Consider the following 19345-nt stretch of genomic DNA (forward strand, 5'->3'; position numbering starts at 1 on the left):
AAGAGAAGATCAGAAGCTCAAATGGAGCACACAGTGGGGATTAAATTTCTACCGTTGAAAATTTCCTAGGAACTACAAAAGTTTTAGATCAAGATGAAATTTGTTTTTTTCACTTCATCCATCTGTATATGATCATTTCAACATGTTTTATAGAAAATAAACAACCCGGTGGGCCCTACGAAGGTTTCAATGATGGACGACTTTAGCACCGGTGCTTCCTATGGTATGGTCCACTTGAGGATTGGATCTGTCTCATTTTTTTTCAATTACTCTAAAATTATGACAAAAAATGGATGGACGGTTTGGATAAAATTCATACATCACAGTGGCTCCTCAGTGGCCTTCGGAGCCTCCTCCTGTCTCGAGCTCCGAACAGGCGGGGGTAGTACCTAGTCCGCGCCCCTGTCATGCAGCTTCCCCGTTGAGAAATGCCGACTTACAGATGCTGTACATGAACATGTAGATACAACCATTTATTTTAATATGTATATATTATTCCATAGAAGATCCGATCTGTAGAAAAGGTGTGATGAAATGTTCTTTTCAGTGTTTTTGAAAATCAGCCAGATAAATTGATTAGGTCTGCCCAAACTTCAAAATCAATGGACAGACGATGATTCCGTTCAGTATATTGATGGAGCCTATTCAATGAGTCGATCCGAATGATTTTTATATCATATAACTAAAATTTATTAGGGTCCACCTTTTTCACGGATCTGATATCCTATAAGTATGAACGTCAGCTGAAAAGAAATTAATGTTATGAATGCCAATGTACAGCCACTGTAGTCATCGTTTCTCTTCGAACATGGAACGCGGATTTGGTTAGTCCGGGGTAACAGCTTACCTGACTGTTGGGCCCATCTTGATGTGTGTGTTGTAAATCCAGTCTGTCCATCAGCTTTCCCATCTCATTTTAGGGTATGGTTCCAAAAACGAAGCAGATCAAAATCTCAAGTGGACCGTACCATAGGAAACTGTTTTTAATGGTCAATCATAACTCTTTCCCATGGTTTGGTCTACTTGAGATTTGGATCTATTTCATTCCTTGCGAAATGACCTAAAATGAGCTGGAAAAGCTGATGGACGGAGTGGATATACAGAAAATACATCAAGGTGGGCCCCACTTAGCTATTATCCTGGACTCATCAAGGGAGGCTCCTATGTTAGTTGTATACTATTTAAAAATGGTAGTGGCTTATTTTACCAGATGAGGCATTGATGTAAATCTTTTCGGACCATTCAAATTGTGGATTCGGATCAGATATCTAAAACACAATAATCAATCAATCTTAACGGTCCAATTGTAATCAACAAATGGGTGGCTAGAACTAAAGTGGTCATTGCTTCAAAATCAATGGGAAAAATAGATGGATAATATTATCTTCTCAGTGAAACTTTTAGTTGTGCCCCAGCCACAGTTGGGTCAGCAATTTGAACGGTTGGATGAAAGAGTCACCACCATTTTTAAATCTTGCAAAACTAACACAGGAACCTCGCCCACCATTTCAACCGTTCGAGACAAGGGCTGCGCTACCCTGAATTGCGTAGGCACGCGGAGAGCCTGACTTGCGATAACTGATAGTTAAGCCAGACATATATACATTAGATCGAGACCTTCCATAAGCTATGAAATTTAATTTTCACCATTGATAATAAAAATCAGTAAAATATAAGGGGTCTTTGGGACCAATATTGTAGGGGATTATGTAAAATCAAGCCTATAAAATTAAATTCATGTTATATGGGCCACTTGAGATCATAAACGGCTTAATTTCATATTTATAGTCTAAAACCAGTATGGAACACCTGATGGACGGTGTGGATCTCATCCAAATGAAGTTTATCATTCAACGTCAGCGAAGGTACCGCCCACTATCTGTACGAAAGGCCCGCAAGTTCTCTGGTTGTGAGAAACCGAAGAATATAACCGTAATTTCTTAAAGCTAAGAGGGGCAATCCCGTCATTAGGAAGATAGTACCACGACGGGCCACTGCAGAACCGACACGTCCCCTGCTCGAATATAGATGCCTTCTTTTTATCATAGAACGTCTCCCTCCATCCTTCGGAACGCAACGCCAAAATAACCGCATCTCTCTCTCTCTCTCTCTCTCTCTCTCTCTCTCTCTCTCTCTCTTCCTGTCTCTCTCAGTCGATTTCTACTTTTTATCAATTCGCCCAAATCATATTTTGATGCCAAACAAGCCCAATCCATAAAAATCCCATTAAATAAGGGTTTCTTCCGAAATATATTAGAAAACATAATCTCAGAAGCTGCAGTAGCTCTTCTGAGAGAGAGAGAGAGAGAGAGAGAGAGAGAGAGAGAGAGAGAGAGATGGGGAGAGGGAAAGTAGAACTGAAGAGGATAGAGAACAAAATAAATAGGCAGGTGACGTTTGCGAAAAGGAGGAATGGATTACTGAAGAAGGCGTACGAGCTTTCCATCCTCTGCGATGCTGAAGTTGCACTCATCATCTTCTCTAATAGGGGCAAGCTCTATGAGTTCTGCAGCAGCTCTAGGTGTGCTCCATAACCTGTCTTTCTCTCAATTTATCTTTCCATTATTGTTTGGGTGAGATATAGCGAGTGTTTGGAATTGGATTTCTCGTGTCATTTTTCTCTGTCTATATATGATGAAAGATTGCGATAGTTTGGGATTTCATTTTCATGCCATTTATCTCTCTCTCTCTCTCTCTCTCTCTCTCTCTCTCTCTCTCAGTGAAGTGTAGTGATTGTTTGGAATTGGCTTTTCATGTCTCTAATCTCTCTCTCTCTCTCTCTCTCTCTCTCTCTCGGATGGTAAATCAGTATGGTTTGGAAATGGATTTTCTTCTGGTTTTGTTTCAGATCTCTTTTGTTAGTTATGGTTTGGATTTTCTCTTCTATTTCTTCTTCTTCTTCTCTCTCCCTCTCTCTCTCTCACTCTTTGACTGATCTGTTGTGGATGTGGATTTTCATGAAGTACTGGTTTCTTTCTATCTTTCCTTTTTATTTAGTTTTTATTTTTTGAGGCTTTGATTCGGAGAGGGAAATCAGAGTACCATCATTTTATACTCTAACAGATCTTGTGACGTGTTCTTTCTTCTCTTTTTTCTCTGGACAATGGAGATGGGTTATTAGGTCGGATTCGTTGCCATTTTCTTCTCGTTTCTTTTCCTTTTTTTTTTCTTTTTTTTTTCTCTCTCGGCTGGTGGATGCTGTAGGCTTTGCTTTTTATGAAATTATGAGCTTTTTTTTTTTCCTTTCTTTTTTCATTTTCAATTATGTATTATTAGTGATAATAGTGTAATTTTTACTCTTTGTTTTAAATTTTTTTTTTCTGTGAAGGTTTGCAGTGATTCTCTATAATAAAAAAAATACAATTGTCTGGCTTCTTTTCTTTTTCCTTTTCTTTTTCCTATTTTGAATTATTGATTTTTAGAGAAGGTTTGCTGCGTTCTTTGCGCGAAGGTTTCGGTTCGTTTCTCGATAAAATACGGTGGTTTAGCTTTTTGTAGCTTTTGGTACAGAATAAAATTAAGGATTTGATTATGGGTAAGATTATGGTAGCAGTATTCTTAATATAATTTTATAGATTTTATGTTTATATATATATATATATATATATATTTGTTTTTCCGACGCATGGATATGGATTCGGTGCAGCTCCCCATAAAAATACAGTGGTTTAGGTTTTATGTTTTTCTTACCGAATGTTATTAAGGATTTCATAGCTGTAAGTCGATGGTTTTAGTGTTATTAGTGTAACTTTGTAGGTTTTATATTTGTAAGGTTGTATTTTCGACCATATATAGGATATGGATTCTTCCAGCTTTCGATGAAAATATAGTGACTTGGCTTTTATAGACTTCGCTATGAAGTATGATTAAGAATTTCATTTTCGGTGAGATGATTAGGGTTGCTGGTGTAATTTTGTAAGTTATATTAATATCGTCTATGGTTTCGTGGAAGGATGTTGATTAGCTTTTATGGTTTATTTTATTTTATTTTATTTTATTTTATTTTATTTTATTTTATGTAATATGAGAAAGGATTCTCTCAGTGCTAAGATGATGTATTATTTTATTTTTATTTTATTTTTTAATTAGGGTTTATGTCTTTAATGTTTTATTCTTTATTTTTCTGTTACTTGTCTATATTTGGTAAGTTCTTAATAATAATAATAATAATAATAATAATAATAATACATGGTGATTTAGCTCTGATGGCTTCTGAAATGGAATATGATTGATGATTTCCTTAGTGGTAAGATTGTGTTTTTTTTTTTTTTTGGATGCACACTATCTGAACTTTGTTGATGAACTATGTTATTAGTGTTATTTGTTGGTTTTGCGGTGGATGCATGTAGATTAATCAATACAGTTCTTGATAAAAATATAGTGACTTAGGTTCTTTTTTAAAAAAAATCTTTATTGGAGAATATATTCAAGATTTCATTAGTGATAAGATGATGTTTTAGTAAGCTAATTAGGATTTGGGCAGAAAGCTATTATTTTCAATCCATAACTCATGATGGCTCATCAGTGAGGTACAAGTCAACTTCTGGAGACAAAATTGGTATGGAGATGGGGTGCTGATTGAGGGTCCTGCAGGTCCTATTCTACACCTTGTGCAGGACGCCATGATTATGGACCTCTGTGTCCACTTTGGTAACTGATCTTGAAGGTTTACTCCCCCTTGCGGTGTTACTAGCTATTTAAGACAATGCTATCTATCTATCCAACAGGAAGGACAGATTCATTTGGAATTTGACATTTTTCGGTAACTTCTTTCTTAAATCAGAGCGGGAAATGATTAGTCGGCATCAACACAAGCTTCTTTGGACCAAATGGGCTTGGAATAGGCTCCATCCTCTGAAGATAGCGGCGTTTGTCTGGAAAATCTTGTTAAGGGCTATCCTGGTTGATGCAATTGTCTAAAGGTCCAGTGTTAATGTGGCCTCCAAATGTGTTTGCTGTGAAGGCACTTTGCTTCTTTGAGATTTATGTGGACAAAGCGACCACAATTTACTTCTTTGAGTTTCACGTGAACACAGTCAATCCATGATAGAATACATATCTCATGATGCCTTTTCTTTTATCTTGATCACCTTTCCAATTACTATTTGAGTATCTATATAATATTGCTTCATCATTGTATGGATAGAAGAGACCGAATTCCGCGGTTCCTTTAGCATACCTAAGGATTCTTTTTGCAGCAAGTCAATATGATTCTTTTCATGCTTTCATGTACCTACTTAGAAGCCTAACACTGTAGATGATATCTAGCATAGTGATTGTGAGGTATCTGAGACTTCCAATCAGACTCTTAAATAAAGTCAAGTCCACGCTTCTTCCTTCTCCTTCTTTTATCAGCTTCGGGCCCGTTACTACAAGTATATTTATAGCATTGTAATCGGCCATCTTGAACTTTTTAAGAAGTTGCTTTACATACTTTTTTTGATATATGTGGATGCTGCCATGTTGTTGCTTCGCCTTAATGCACAAAAAGAATGACATAAGTCCGCAATCTGTCATTTCGAATTCTTTAAACATGCCCATCTTGACTTCATCAAACATTGACCTGACTACTCCTTGTAAACATCAGATCATCTACATATAGGCATGCAATTAACATATCTCCATGAGCATTCTTCTTGATGTAGATCACATGTTCATATGAGCATTGGGTGAAGCCGTTTTCTGGAAGATTATTGTTAATACTTGCATTCCATGCACAAGAAGCTTGCTTCAACCCATAAAGAGCTTTATTCAGTCAGTACACTTTGTGTTCCTCCTCTTGCAAAATAAAACCTTCAGACTAGTCAACATATACATCCTCTTTGAGTAGTCTAGTAAAAAATATGGATTTCACATCCAGTTCGTAGATCATCCAACTATGATGGGTTGCAAGTGAGATTATCATTCTCAGAGTATCAAGATGAGCAATATGAGTGCAGATTTCTTCATAGTCCACCCTGTACTTTTTTTTGTAATCTTTTGTTACAAGTCTTACCTTATAGCAATCAATCTCACCATCGATTATACGTTTGATCTTGTACACCCATTTGACACCAGTACTCCTTTGGCCTTTAGGAAGAGTAGTCAACTCCCATGTATGATTCTTTTTTATGGCATGAATCTCTTCTTCCATGGAAGTTCTCATGCATTCTTCTTTTATGGCTTCTTGAAATGTAAGAGGATTATGGTCTACTTACAAGAAGAATATATTGACTTCTTCTATTTGCTCATGCATAGATAGCGCTTAGACTCCTCATTTTGATAGGAGCCATGGGTGAAGGAGAGTTGGATGAAGAAGGGTTAACATAAATTTAAATTGATGAATTACTTTCAGGAGAGATAGAATGTGCTCCTGGACTTTCACAAATTTTTGGCGAATCAGATCAAGTGGGTGTTGTAACGGTCTACTCCTAGCTTTCATGTTCTTATACCTCGATTTGATTTTCTTTTATCGTTCTTTTTTCATTCAATTTTCATGCTTCTTCCTCGCTAAAGACTGCATCTCTACTCATTGCTACTTTGTTGGTTAGTGGATTGTAGAGCTAATAGGCCTTGGATTCTTCACTGTATCTGATGAAGATACAGTTCTCACCACGATCATCGAGCTTCTTTCTTCTTGCCTCTTGAACTTGAGCATAGGCGACACACCCAAAGATTTTTAGGTGCACCACGCTCGGTTTGTAACCGCTTCATGCCTCCTATGATATCGTATACTTGACACTCTTAGTAGGGTACGAATTAAGTAAGTAGGCAATACAAGTAACTGCCTCTGCCTAAAAACTCTTTGGCAGGCCTTTTTCTTTTAACATGGTCCTTGTCATGTTGAGAATAGTGCAGTTTTTTCGTTCCATGATTCCATTCTACTATGGTGTGTTGGCTACATGCAGTGTATTGCTGCTTGATGCCTTGTTCCTTTCAATAGTCTTGAAATACATTTGAGGTATACTCCCCACATCTGTCAGATTTAAGAACTTTGATTTTATAACTATTTTCAATTTCAACACAAGCTTTGAAGCTTTTAAAAATATTGAAGGCAGTAGATTACTCTTAGATGCAATACACCCACAACTTTCTACTAAAATCGTCAATGAATGTAATAAAGTATTTATTATCTCCAAGAAAGGGTGTCTCAAGTCGAGTTTCGGCATATCTTCAGGGAAGGAAATGCCTTAGTTGATGTCTTAACACGCTTAGGGAGCAATAGCCAATCCCCCTTTTTTCTGAATCTGTGATGCTAATCTCCCTCCCCATCTCGGAGGACTACTCTTCCTAGATAAGGTGGGGTCGGGGGCAATTAGGGAGCTATAGCGTGGCGTTTGGCTGTCTCTCGGTCTTTCAGTTACCTTTTTTGGTTCTTTATTTTCTCCTTTCCCGAGCTAGTTATGATAGACGTTCCCCGGGTCCTTTTTCTCTTGGGGAAGTCCGAAATGTAAATTTTGGTCTCATCATTTTGAATAGAAATAGCAGTTTAAAAAAAAAAAGTGGGTTACAAATATCAGTGTGAACCAACTGCAATGGTTCCTTTGCTCTTCAGGACACTTCACTTGAAAAAGAGTTCCTTTGTTGCTTGCCAAGTGTGCATGTCTCACACATATGTTCTGAAGCTTCAATAGTAGGCAAGCCATATACCATGCTGATGAGGACAATAGTTTAAGGCCACTAAAATGGAGATGCCTAAAGTAAATATGTTATTTCCATGAATCATTCTTCATAGGTCCATAGAGGCATTTTTCAAGTCTTATATTAATATGGAGCAGAAACATCTGATTCTTTTCAATTTGGACGTGAGCAATCAGTCTTACATGTTCATCTCTTATATAAAGAGAATAGTTCTCAATGTGTATGACATACCTCTTTTCGAGGAGTTGTCCAATACTGAAGATATTATTTTTCATAATAGGGAAGTAATACGCATTGTAGATGTAATTGGAACACTATTTTTTAATAGATTTTAATTTTATATTTTCCTTTCACTATGATTTTAAATGAATCACTAAAGCTCACATTGCCTTGAACTCCTTATGTGAGTTCAACAAACAGTTCTTTATTGTCACACATGTGATTCCTTGCACCAGTGTCAAGATATCATACGTTAGATTGTTCATACACATTTTCCTGTGAAAGGAGAAGTGTAGAGTCTTCATTTTCATGATGTGATGGTTCGGTATAATTGGATTGTTCATCTTAATCGACTTTGCTCCAACACTCATATGCATAGTAGCTGAACTTCTTGCAATTATATCATTTGAACGTTCTTTGTGTTTCCATGACTACACATGGATCGGCCTCTACCATTTTCTTTTTCACAAAAATTGGTGAACTTTTGTTGATTTTGTGAACGGCTTGAATGATATTCATGCCCTCTGTTTCTTGCACGAGTGTCACGGCCCCTACGATATGTATAACCTTTTTTTTTTTAATTCATTTAAAGTCATATTAGACTCTAAGGCTTGTTCTAACATCATAGATCCATCATTCTTTTGCATTTGTTACTCATGAACTTGCAACAATCCCATCAACTCCCCAATGGAGAGTTTTTCTAAGTCTTTTGATTCTTTGATGACCATAACCATATGCTCGAATTTGGTTGTGAGGGATCGAAACACTTTTTCAATAACACGAGTATCATCAATATTTTTCACCATTTCTGTTCAAGTTGTTGACAATTATAAGTAATCTTAAAAAATAATTAAAAATTGTCTCACCTTCCTTCATATGTGCGACCTCGAACTCGGCTCTAAGTGTTTGTAACCAAACCCTCTTTACATGATCAACATCTTTAAATATAGTGCTTAGGATCTCCCATCCTTGCTTGCTTGCTTGATATTACTTCAGCTATCCGCTCAAAGGTTAAATCATCTAACCCTTGATAAATAAGAAACAGAGCCTGTGCGCTTCGATCGGTTAAGTGAAGGGTGGGATCTCTTCCAGTAGCTTAAGTGAGGTGCTGGGGTTTCCGCGGTTGTTATATGCTGGTTTGGTGTTTTTTTGTCGTTGTTGGTTATATGATAGGTGTGGTCCCCGAATTTTTTGTGGGGGGCCCTCCCAAATGGATGTACTTTTCAGCGGTGGAATTTAATCAAAAGGAAATCCTAGCCTGATAAGCAGGCTGTTTCATCAAAATAAATAAATAAATAAAAATAAAAAATAAGAAACAGAGCCTTTTTGCCCTTCTTCCTTTAATCTTTGAGGATGGCCTTTTGCTCAACGAAGTAGGTGGCTTCTTGCTCTGTAGTGGGCTCTATGTACCCGTCGGTGATGATTTTTCATAGATCTTTTGACCCAACAAAGCCTTCATTTGGATGCACCAATTTTCATAGCTGTTCTTAGACAACTTTGGAATCTGTGGGTAGATTGTGGTGGCCATCTTTCAACGAACTAGGTTCTGATACCAATTTTTTTGTCAGAAGATTGGCTTTACGAAGCCTTAGGACCATACACACATTACAAAGAGAAAGTGAATATTAAAAACTATATGTATTGAATTGTCTAAATACTTGATTTCGACGTGCAATACCACAACCCTTCATATAGATATTTGATACCATGTAAAAAGACCAAAATGCCCTCATTCTAGATGAGTATATGTGAGACAAGGGTATTTACATTAAATAATTTTTATAAAAACAAAAAATAATATTAAATAAACCTATTTCCAAAGCATTAGAAAACCAACGGCCTCCATTCTTAGCTACCAAGAAATACATCTGGATGAATTTGGAGGAATCTAAAAAATACGAGGGAGAATCGATGGAACTGGATGAATCTGGACTGTCTAGAAAGTTGGTTTGGTTTGGACGTTCCAACATTCACATGGCCATGCAATGACCCCACTATCTTGCCCTTGACATTTGTTGATGATTCCATTACTTTCTTGAATGATAAGAAGTCTCTAATGGCATGATTAATGGACTTCCTTATGTCTTATGAAGAAAAGTTGCTTCATCATTCCAAATAGACTGCCCAGGGCCTACTCAAATATGATCACCTAAGTTTCTAGGTTTAGTTAAGCTTCTCTTTTGATGACTTACCTGGGTCCCTAACTTGAAGGGCCGGATTAGATTGGCCCAATTTCATCACCTCTTAGAGAAGATGACTTTTAAGATTGAAGGATGGAGGTCAAGCTGCTCTCCTTAGCAAGTAGGCTAACTCTTATTGAGCACGTCGTGGTTATCTACCCTATGCATACAATGGCTACATTGGATGCCCCTTTATCTGCATGTAGAAAGATAGTAACAATTCTTGTGATTTATTTATTTATTTTGTAGAGAATGCAAAGGAAGAAAGAAGCATCGTCGAGTTCGCTAGTCTAATTATATACTCCATACCTTGAGGGTGGCCTAAGAATCAGGAGAGTGACTAAAGTCATAAGAAGCATTTATTTTTTATTTTTTATTTTATTTATTTATTTATTTATTTTAAGTCATGAGAAGCCTAAGCATGAAGATGTGTTGGAATCTTTTATTGGGCAAATTCCTATGAGCAAAGCTAATAGAAGCAAAATACCTAGTCAAATACATCTAAGATTTGGGATGCATAGAGTGATAGGATTTAAGTTACGATGTAGCATCTTGCAAGTGTTTCCGTTGTTATTTTTTCTAAAGAAAGGTGGAGCACACCACTTAAACCTTTGTTGATCTACAAAAAGGGTTTACAAACATCACGTGGGCACTACAAAAAAGGGTTGTACCTCACCTATCATATAACCTAACATAAAAAAAATAAAAAAATAAAAAAAATAAAAAAAGGATCAATGATTCCTACGACATATACACTCAAATCTGTAGTTGCTCAAGACAAACAAATCCAAGATAGAGGTTGAAGAAGATTTCCTTTGAGTTGAATAAAGACAATGGAAGCTGCAAGCAGATATCCATTATATAATTTCTACCTGTCAAGCCTCCATAATCTGGTGATACCGGTGAAACAAAAAATAGCCACCCACCACATCAACACAAAGGAAAAGGGGATGTCCCTCATAGCAGAACAAGACCGAAGAAGGAACTTCCCTGGCTGAGGCGATAAGATCGATGATAAAGCCTCTTTTTGATAGACCAACATCTCCCTACAAGAGAAGAGCTAGAGCTCGCACCCAATCTAAACATTACTAGCTGTTGACAACTTAAGAACCTTTAAAACCAGCACCTGGGCAAGTGAACAAGGCAACCAAGCAGAGCAACCCTTGGAAGATAGAAAATAAAAAGGATGAGCACCATCAACTACAATTTTTATTTTTAATTTTTAAATGCTGCTATCAACTACATACTTAGCAGCATAAGGGCTTCACAATAAAACCAACTCCATTGGGATAGATTTTGGCCCTACCAAAAGTTTTGTTCCCTTCCCTTCACATACTTAGATCATGTAACAAGGCAACACGGGGGACTAGATGAGGCAGAGCAGGAGAAAGACTCCCTCTCCATCACATTCTAGTTGAATTAAGCAAAACCAACAACGGTTTCAAATTCCAACCCAACAAACATTGTTGAAGAAACTACTTGAGACCATCCATACCCACCATCAGATGCAAGACAAAGCTTTCCCACTAACAACACCCCAACAAACCAGAGTAGCATTAAGAATAAAGGAAGAAAATGTTGCTTGATTTGGATCCAGAAATGCAATCACCATCAAGGTACCAGTAGCCCAGCCCCAACTGAATAGCCAACCAAAAGACCTTTGCAATTGGAATATTCCTACCAGACGTGAGCTGAGCTAAATGACCCCCAACTGAAGACAAACCAATCTGCCTCCATCTAGGGTGGATCGTTGGTCTTTTTCATTTTAATATAACCCACTCCAATGTTGTCTAGAGACAGTAGTCCCTTGATGGGGGCACCGGAAATTCGATCTAGTTTGGTATCTTGTGTTTGGGTAGCCACTACCGCCCATCTTATCCAGTGCATCTACCACCGCATTACCTTCTCGCAAGGTGTGAGCAATCCTAAAAATGGTGGATCTCCTTATGAACTAAATACGGTCGATCCTATAACAAATGTTCTAAGGGCTTACAGCTTAAGAGTTCGAAGTAGCTTCCACAATCACTCGCGAATCTGACTCGACAATGATGTTAGAATGTGTCAAATAACCACTTGCTCTAAAAGCTTGAGCCATTAGAGCATGGTGTATCAATATATATCGAGGGACTTTAACACTCCCTGCATGTGCAAGGTAGAATTCTACATGAGAATATACTGGGCAATGGTGGAGGGACACTCATAACTCACACCATAAATGACCCCCCATGGGAGAATATATTAAGGAGGCATATTTGATAATCTTGAAATTCAAACCCAAGGCCTTCTTCTTTAATACCATGTCAAAGAACCACTTACTCAGAAAGCTTGAGCCATTAGAGGATGGTGTATCAATGTATATTGAAGGACTTTAACAGAAAGCTCCAACTCACCACGGATCTCTAGCCTATCTACCAGAGCTTGAGCTTCAACTACAATGTTGAAGACCCTGCCATAATAGCTATTGAAAGAAAATATCAACTACCCTTGATGATCCTTATAAACTCCCCCTCCCCCACTGTCATTAGGATTAGCTCTAGAAGAGCCATCTACATTCAATTTTATCCAACCCTGCTTTGGCTTGACCCATTTGACTACTTCAATGACCCTAGCATTACTCTACTTTCGATGAATCGATCTAAGCCCAAATATTTCAAGCTAGGCCTTTCAGTGAAAGATTTTTTATCTCTCCTTTAGTTGCCCACCCACTTCACTCAACCATCTAGAAACCTTTACAATAATTTTCCCTACCTAGACCTTAGAGTCTTCAAATCTACTACCATATCAGGCCGGTCATAGCTCTCACATGATAAAACAGGGGGCAATGCCTCGAAGCTTTGTGAATCTATATAAAGAGTTGGCCTTGCTTGCCTAGAACTTTACCCTTTAGTTAATCGACTAATCTAGTTGGACATAGATGTCGAAAAGCCAAGAAAAAAAAAAAAAAACCAAACTTGAGTAGCTAATTCACTTTGATAGAATATATGGGCAATGTCTTCAATAACGTTGCATGGATTGGGCTAGGGTTGCAAGAAAGATGAATGGATTTATTTATTTTTAAAATAAAATCTATTTCCATTGATCATAGAAAAATTATAGGACTTTGACTATTCAAGTGGCATCTAGATAGAAAAAGGTTGGCCCTCCTATCGTTTCCATATACAAGAGCGCCCTGAGAACTAACTAGAAGATCCCCTCCCCCCCCCCCCCCCCAAGCTTCTTAATTGACCCCAATCCCACCTTATCTAACAGATACAAGCCCCTAATGAGGAGAGGAAGGTCATAGGCCTTCCTGAAAAATCGATTCCCTTGACTATTACTTCTTTCTTTGGCTAGCCTGTCTGACGAATGGATTTGATGCTGCTATTGAACGCTAGAGGGTCCCTGTCTCTGGCTAATACTTGGTCCCTGAAAGGAATCAGGGCCCGAGTCTAAGATATATGGTGTTGCCACGCTAATCAATTGGGAGGTAGCAGGAGAACGGAGGAGAATACACATCAAAAGAATTTAAGGATGTTTGCAGTGAGCATGTCATTAAGAGGTACCGCACTGTCCTTGGTAGTCCACAGTAGAACAAAGTCGAAGAACATATGAATCATTCGCTTATGGATCATGCAGCTAGAAGCATGCTGAGTTTAGCTAGGCTTGAGTAGTGTTTTTGGGCAGAAGCCGTTAATTGAGATGTTGATAAATTATTCTCCTATGAATATATTTGATTACAAGATCCTTGAAGATGTATGGTTTTAAAAACTTGCTAATTATTGATTCATTTGTTCTTTTAATTGTAACGTTTATGTGTGAATTCATAAAAAGCACAAGACTAAGCTAGATGTGAGGTCCAAAAAGTGTACTTTTCTTGGCTATACAAATGTAATGAAGGTGTATAGATTTTAGGACCCTACTGCCCACAAGTTAGTGATTAGTCAAGATATGATTTTTAATGAAGATTCATTGAAGAAAGATATAAAATTGCCGAGCTTAAAGTTATAAGAGATAATTGACATGGAATCTTTAAATGATATTCAAAATCAGATTATTAATTCAGATTATCAGCAAGTTGATGGTATTATTAACAATGATGCTGATGAAAAGCATACAAATGAAATATCGGGTGTAGAAACTCGAAGTGATTAAGGTCGACCGAAGATATGTATAAAAACTTCTGTTTGGCTCAAGGATTATATTACGGCTTAGGTATACATGATAGAAAAGTACAAGTTTTTTTTCATATCGAGAGACATGCATGTGAATCTATGAATGCCATCCAATGGAAAGTGTCAATGGAGGAGGAGATGAAAGCTTTACATAAGAACAAGACTTAAGAATTGATTGAATTACCTAAAGGGCAGAAGGTTATTGGTTGTAGATGAATTTACAAGTTGAAAATGGATACTAAAGAAAATGTTGAAAGATACAAAGCCTGATTAGTGGTAAAAGGATATGATTAAAAAAATCAGGTATTGACTTCAATAAAATTCTCTCTCTAGTTGTCCATTTAAGTACTTCTCGTACTATATTAGGTATGGCAGTGGTGCTTGACTTGGAGTTAGAGCAGTTGGATGTAAAAACCATTTTTCTAAAGAATCCTGATGAAGAAATTTATATGACTAAACCTAAAGGCTTTATTGAAGAAAACAAGAAGAATCTATTTTATCGGCTGAAAAGATCGCTTTACGATTTAAAGCAGACGCTAAGGTATTGATATTAGTAATTTGATTCTTTCATTGTGAGCTTGGAATTTCAAAGATGTGAGGGAAACCATTGTGCCTATGTTCGTAGTTATGGAAATGATAGCTTTCTTGTCATGTTATTGTATGTGGATGACATGTTGGTTGCAGGTACTAGTAAAGATGCTATTACAATATTAAAAGCTCGTTTGGATAAAAAATTGATATAAAGGATTTGGGTATCATTAATTAAAATCTTGAGATAACTATACGTGGGGACAAGAAGAATAGGAAAGTCTAGATAACCCAAAAGGGTTATATTGAAAGAGTTCTGTGTTGCTTCAACATGCAGAATTTTAACCCCATCAGTACTCATTCCCTATTAATTGTAAGTTGTTTTCAGGTCAGTGTTCTAGCATAGAAGTGGAGAAGGTAGATATGTCTCAATTACCATATTCATTAGCAGTAGGGAGCCTTATGTTTGCCACAGTATTCACTGGACTAGACATTATAAAATAGTGGAAGCAGTTAGTAAATACATAGTGAACCTGGGTAGAAATCATTGGATTGCTGTGAAGTGGATCCTTACATTACTTGAATGGTACTTTTAAGGCGATTATTTGTTATAATAGCCAAAATTTAGAGTTGGTTGCGTTTGTATATGTTAATTATGCAAGAGATCATGATAAAATGAGATTTGTCACATGTTATATCTTCTCTTTGGCCGGTGGTGCAGTTAGTTAGATGTCAAGACTGTAGTCAATGGTGGCCTTGTCTACCATAGAGGCAGAGTGCATGTTAGCTACACAAGTATGTAAGAAAGCAATTTGAATGAAGAGATTGCTAGAAGAATTAAGATTCAAGTATAAAACAGTAGTGATTCATTGTGATAGTTAAAGCGCATTACACTTGGCTAAAAACTTAGTATTTCATACTCAGACCAAACACATCGATGCTCAATATCACTTTGTTCGTAACATGGTGGAAGATGGTTAGATCTCATTACAGAATATTCACACATATGACAACGTAACAAATATGCTAACAGAGCCTATTGTGAAGGAGAAGTTTGTTTAGTGAATAACTTCTCTTAGGCTTGTTGCTACCTAGCAAATGAACACAAAAATTGAAATCAATTTGCAAGAAATTGAATATTTTTTAATTTTTTTAATTTTTCGTAACTTGACCCATCTCCTACTAATCTCGAAATCAAATCTGATCAATTAATTATTTTTCATGCAAACATGAAAAATCATGAATTTGTAACAATTTGACACTGATTTAACATGATTTATGTAAAAAAAAATTATAAAAAAATCTTCATCGGATCAAACATGTAAGATATATCCTAATACTTGTGCATTTCGTATCGCACAAGTGGAATACAAGATATATCGTGGGATATATTGGCTGATATCATCGATACTTACAATACTAGTGTTCCATTCCATTAATTCATCTCCTAGATATTCCTTAGTGTAGAATTCATTGTATGGGTGGGAGAGAAGTAAGCATTGTATTTCTTTTTCTCTTGTTTCTAGTAAATAAGAAATCTCTATTGTTTGGAGCAGGCATATTGTCAAATTATGTAAATCTTTTTTCCTCTTGTTTCTTGTTTTGATATGGCCCTTTTGGTTTTTTATTTTTTATTTTTATCATTTTCTTTTATGATTTAGAGTTGCCTACATTCATAATGTGAGGCATTTTTCCATAACACCCAAAACTCTATTCATTTTTTTATGATATATTTCATGGTGAAATGGGCCATATTTTATAAGAATGTTGTTGTCAAGCAGTATTGCTTAACCTTATAAAAGTTGACCAAATAGTACATATTCGAACACAATCAAGCATTATTTGATATCGATAAAAAAGAAGAAGCATGATTTGGTATATTAGCCCCATTACATATAAATACAAAAAATAAAAATAAAAATGGAAAGATGGAAAAAGTGATGGTTTATCCCTTCTTCTAATATTTCATAAAATTGTTCACTCCATTTTACATAATCAAATCCAAATCCAATTTTATGTTTTGATCCTCAAAATAGCCATAGATTTATTGTAAAATTAGTTTATTAGATTTTCTGATTAAAATGAATAAATAGCTAAAAAAGCAAGAGAAAAAAAAATGAAAAAAAAATAAAAATAAAACAAAAGACTTTTATAATGGATTGATTCACAAAAACTTATCAGCCTGAAATAGCGATTTCAGCCGCATAATAGTGTTGATGAAAGTTCATTGGCTTGTATTGGCCCGTTACAACCTTTTTCTTTCATAATCGACTACTTCACACCCATATCGCTTAATAAGATGGTCATTATTTCCTTACATAATGATCGATAAGGTCATAAACTTTTAACACCCTAGTTTGGTGTTTAATAAAATTGGCACTCATGCACTTCAATTAAGCTAAAGAGATTGAAGTTCGTTCTCCGAGGTTAAAATAAGAATGTTTTTTGTTGACTTCTTGCAAACTATCCACAAAGTAGAGAATTCTATAGTAGAGCGGAACATGAGCTCATTCTCACTACATCAAAGCAAGGGGCAGCTGTGCTAAAGTCCAAGCTAGGGCGGCACTTTCTCTAAGAGAAAATTTTGGAAGTGAAAATTGGGGAACCAATGGCTCGTGAAAGGTGACTAGAACACCCAATTCTTGAGGCCTTAACACTGATGTGAAAAACTATAGTAACTTTCAATTTCAAAGCTTTATCCACATTCATTCCTGTTGGCAATGTCCCATCGTATAGGCAAATCTTGCTCTCAGTAGTTTTTTGGCTCAGGAATTTCTCAGGAGATCTCTAAATTTTTTAGGTTTCTTGGGGAATATTATTGAAAAATCTCACTAGAACTGAAAAATTAAAAATAAAATATTTATTATAAATTAATAAATAATTATAAATTTTAATATATTATTATATAATGAATTGGTTCAAAATTTAAATAAGTTTTATGTGATAACAACTGATATTTCTAAAATCTTGCTATATTATTTTGATAATATCATTGAATTTATTTCTAAAATCTGTCATGCTGGTCCCTCATGGCTTCTCGTGTTTTTATCTAATACATATGGACCACTTTTCTGGGGGACATCAAAGATGGGCCATTGTGTAAAAGTCATGCCAGTTGGACAATCTTAATGGGACGCGGATTAGATACTGACAATGTCAGTAGCCAAATCGCTACTGAAGTGACGTCACCAAGCTATGTGGACCCCACCATGATGTATGTGTTGTATCCATACCGTCCATCCATTTGGAGATATACTTTTATGGCATGAACAAAATAATGAGGTAGATCTAAAGTTCAAGTGGACCCCACTACAGAAAATAGTGGGGCAGTGACACTCACTGTTGAAAATTTTCAAGGGCCCAACATGATGTATTTTTGAGATCCAAGATATTCATAAGTTAACATAGAGGTAGATGAAGTGAAAAAACAAATATCAGCATGATTGGAAACTTCTGTGGCCCCTAAGAAGTTTTAAACGGTGGATGTCACTATCCCCACTGTTTTCTATGGTGGGATCCACTTGAGCTTTGGATCTGCCTCATTCTTTGGCTCATTCTTTAAAATGATCTTTTCAAATAGATGTATGGTGTAGATATCATGCATGCATCATGGTAGGGCCCATAGAGCTTGGTGACGTCACTTCAGTTGCGATTTTGCTACTAACATTGTCAGTATCTAATTCGCGTCCATCTTAATGACTTGATTCATGGAAAAAAAAAAAAAAAACACCATCACCTATTTTTTGGGCACAGTTCCATTCATGCAGGGTCATCTTAATAAGCCCAGTTTAAGGGCAATGGCCTATGTACCGTGGATCCGGCTTGTGGAGATAGAGCCATCGGACATGCCCATTGTGAAGCTGCTTGATAATTATCTAATTTTTCTGGTAGAGTTCTTATAGCACGCCTGTAACTTTGAATCAATTGCAATTCTATCAACTTCATCACTAGTTGAGTTGGTAGAGGTCTATTTGTAAGACCTCTATTAGGTGGGTCCTACATTATCATAAGTTTGGATATGACTATTGGATTACAGTGATTGAGGATATGGTTAGGCCCCACTATGATTGTAATCTTTACAGATAGGTCTAAGGTGGTGCTTCTCATACACGGTATTCAGATAGACATATATCTCTATCTTGGGGACGGAGATCGAGCGGATGTAGATCATCCTTCAGCTGTAGACAGTCCTGCCGGGCCTTTAAATCCCCCATCTGATATCAGTCTACATGTTCGACGAAATATGGTGGTCTCTCCAGACCCAATTTTCGTTCCTACGCCTATTCCCCCATACTCCCAACTAGTCCCAACAGTTAAAAGCCCCCTCCCAGACGCATGCTAATCCCCAGAAGCTCCCCCAATCGATCCTCCTTTGGAGTCAGCAGCTGAGATGCAGCACCCTGGATCAGCATCTCCCATCCTCAAGCCGCTCTGCTTTTTCGCCATGTTGCAGGCTGCTGTTCCTCCCGAGCTATACACTCCCCCTGTGTAGACGCTGAGGGCTGCCACATCCCCAGTGCTAGCCAACTCTCAGGTTCACTCCCCTATCCAGGCCCATGAGGGTGTAGGACTGTAATCTTTGAATCATGTCTTACATCACTGCCCAAGCAAGGCTGTCATTTGCCTCCCCTGCTCTAGGGGCTGGCC

The 19345-nt window shown here is 36.9% G+C and overlaps 1 protein-coding gene across 4 annotated transcripts in view; it reads left to right on the forward strand.

Moving 5' to 3' along the window:
- Positions 1 to 2129: 2129 nt before the first annotated feature.
- Positions 2130 to 19345, forward strand: part of LOC131219428 (agamous-like MADS-box protein MADS2) — a 65241-nt gene continuing 48025 nt past the window's right edge. For all 4 annotated transcript variants that reach the window (XM_058214549.1, XM_058214548.1, XM_058214550.1 and 1 more), the window contains exon 1: positions 2130 to 2521. In XM_058214549.1, coding sequence (XP_058070532.1) covers positions 2337 to 2521 — 185 coding nt within the window. In that variant the 5' untranslated portion in view covers positions 2130 to 2336. The remainder of the gene's footprint in view (positions 2522 to 19345) is intronic.

The sequence above is a fragment of the Magnolia sinica genome, chromosome 11 (assembly GCF_029962835.1).
Source record: "Magnolia sinica isolate HGM2019 chromosome 11, MsV1, whole genome shotgun sequence".
Classification (NCBI taxonomy): domain Eukaryota; kingdom Viridiplantae; phylum Streptophyta; class Magnoliopsida; order Magnoliales; family Magnoliaceae; genus Magnolia; species Magnolia sinica.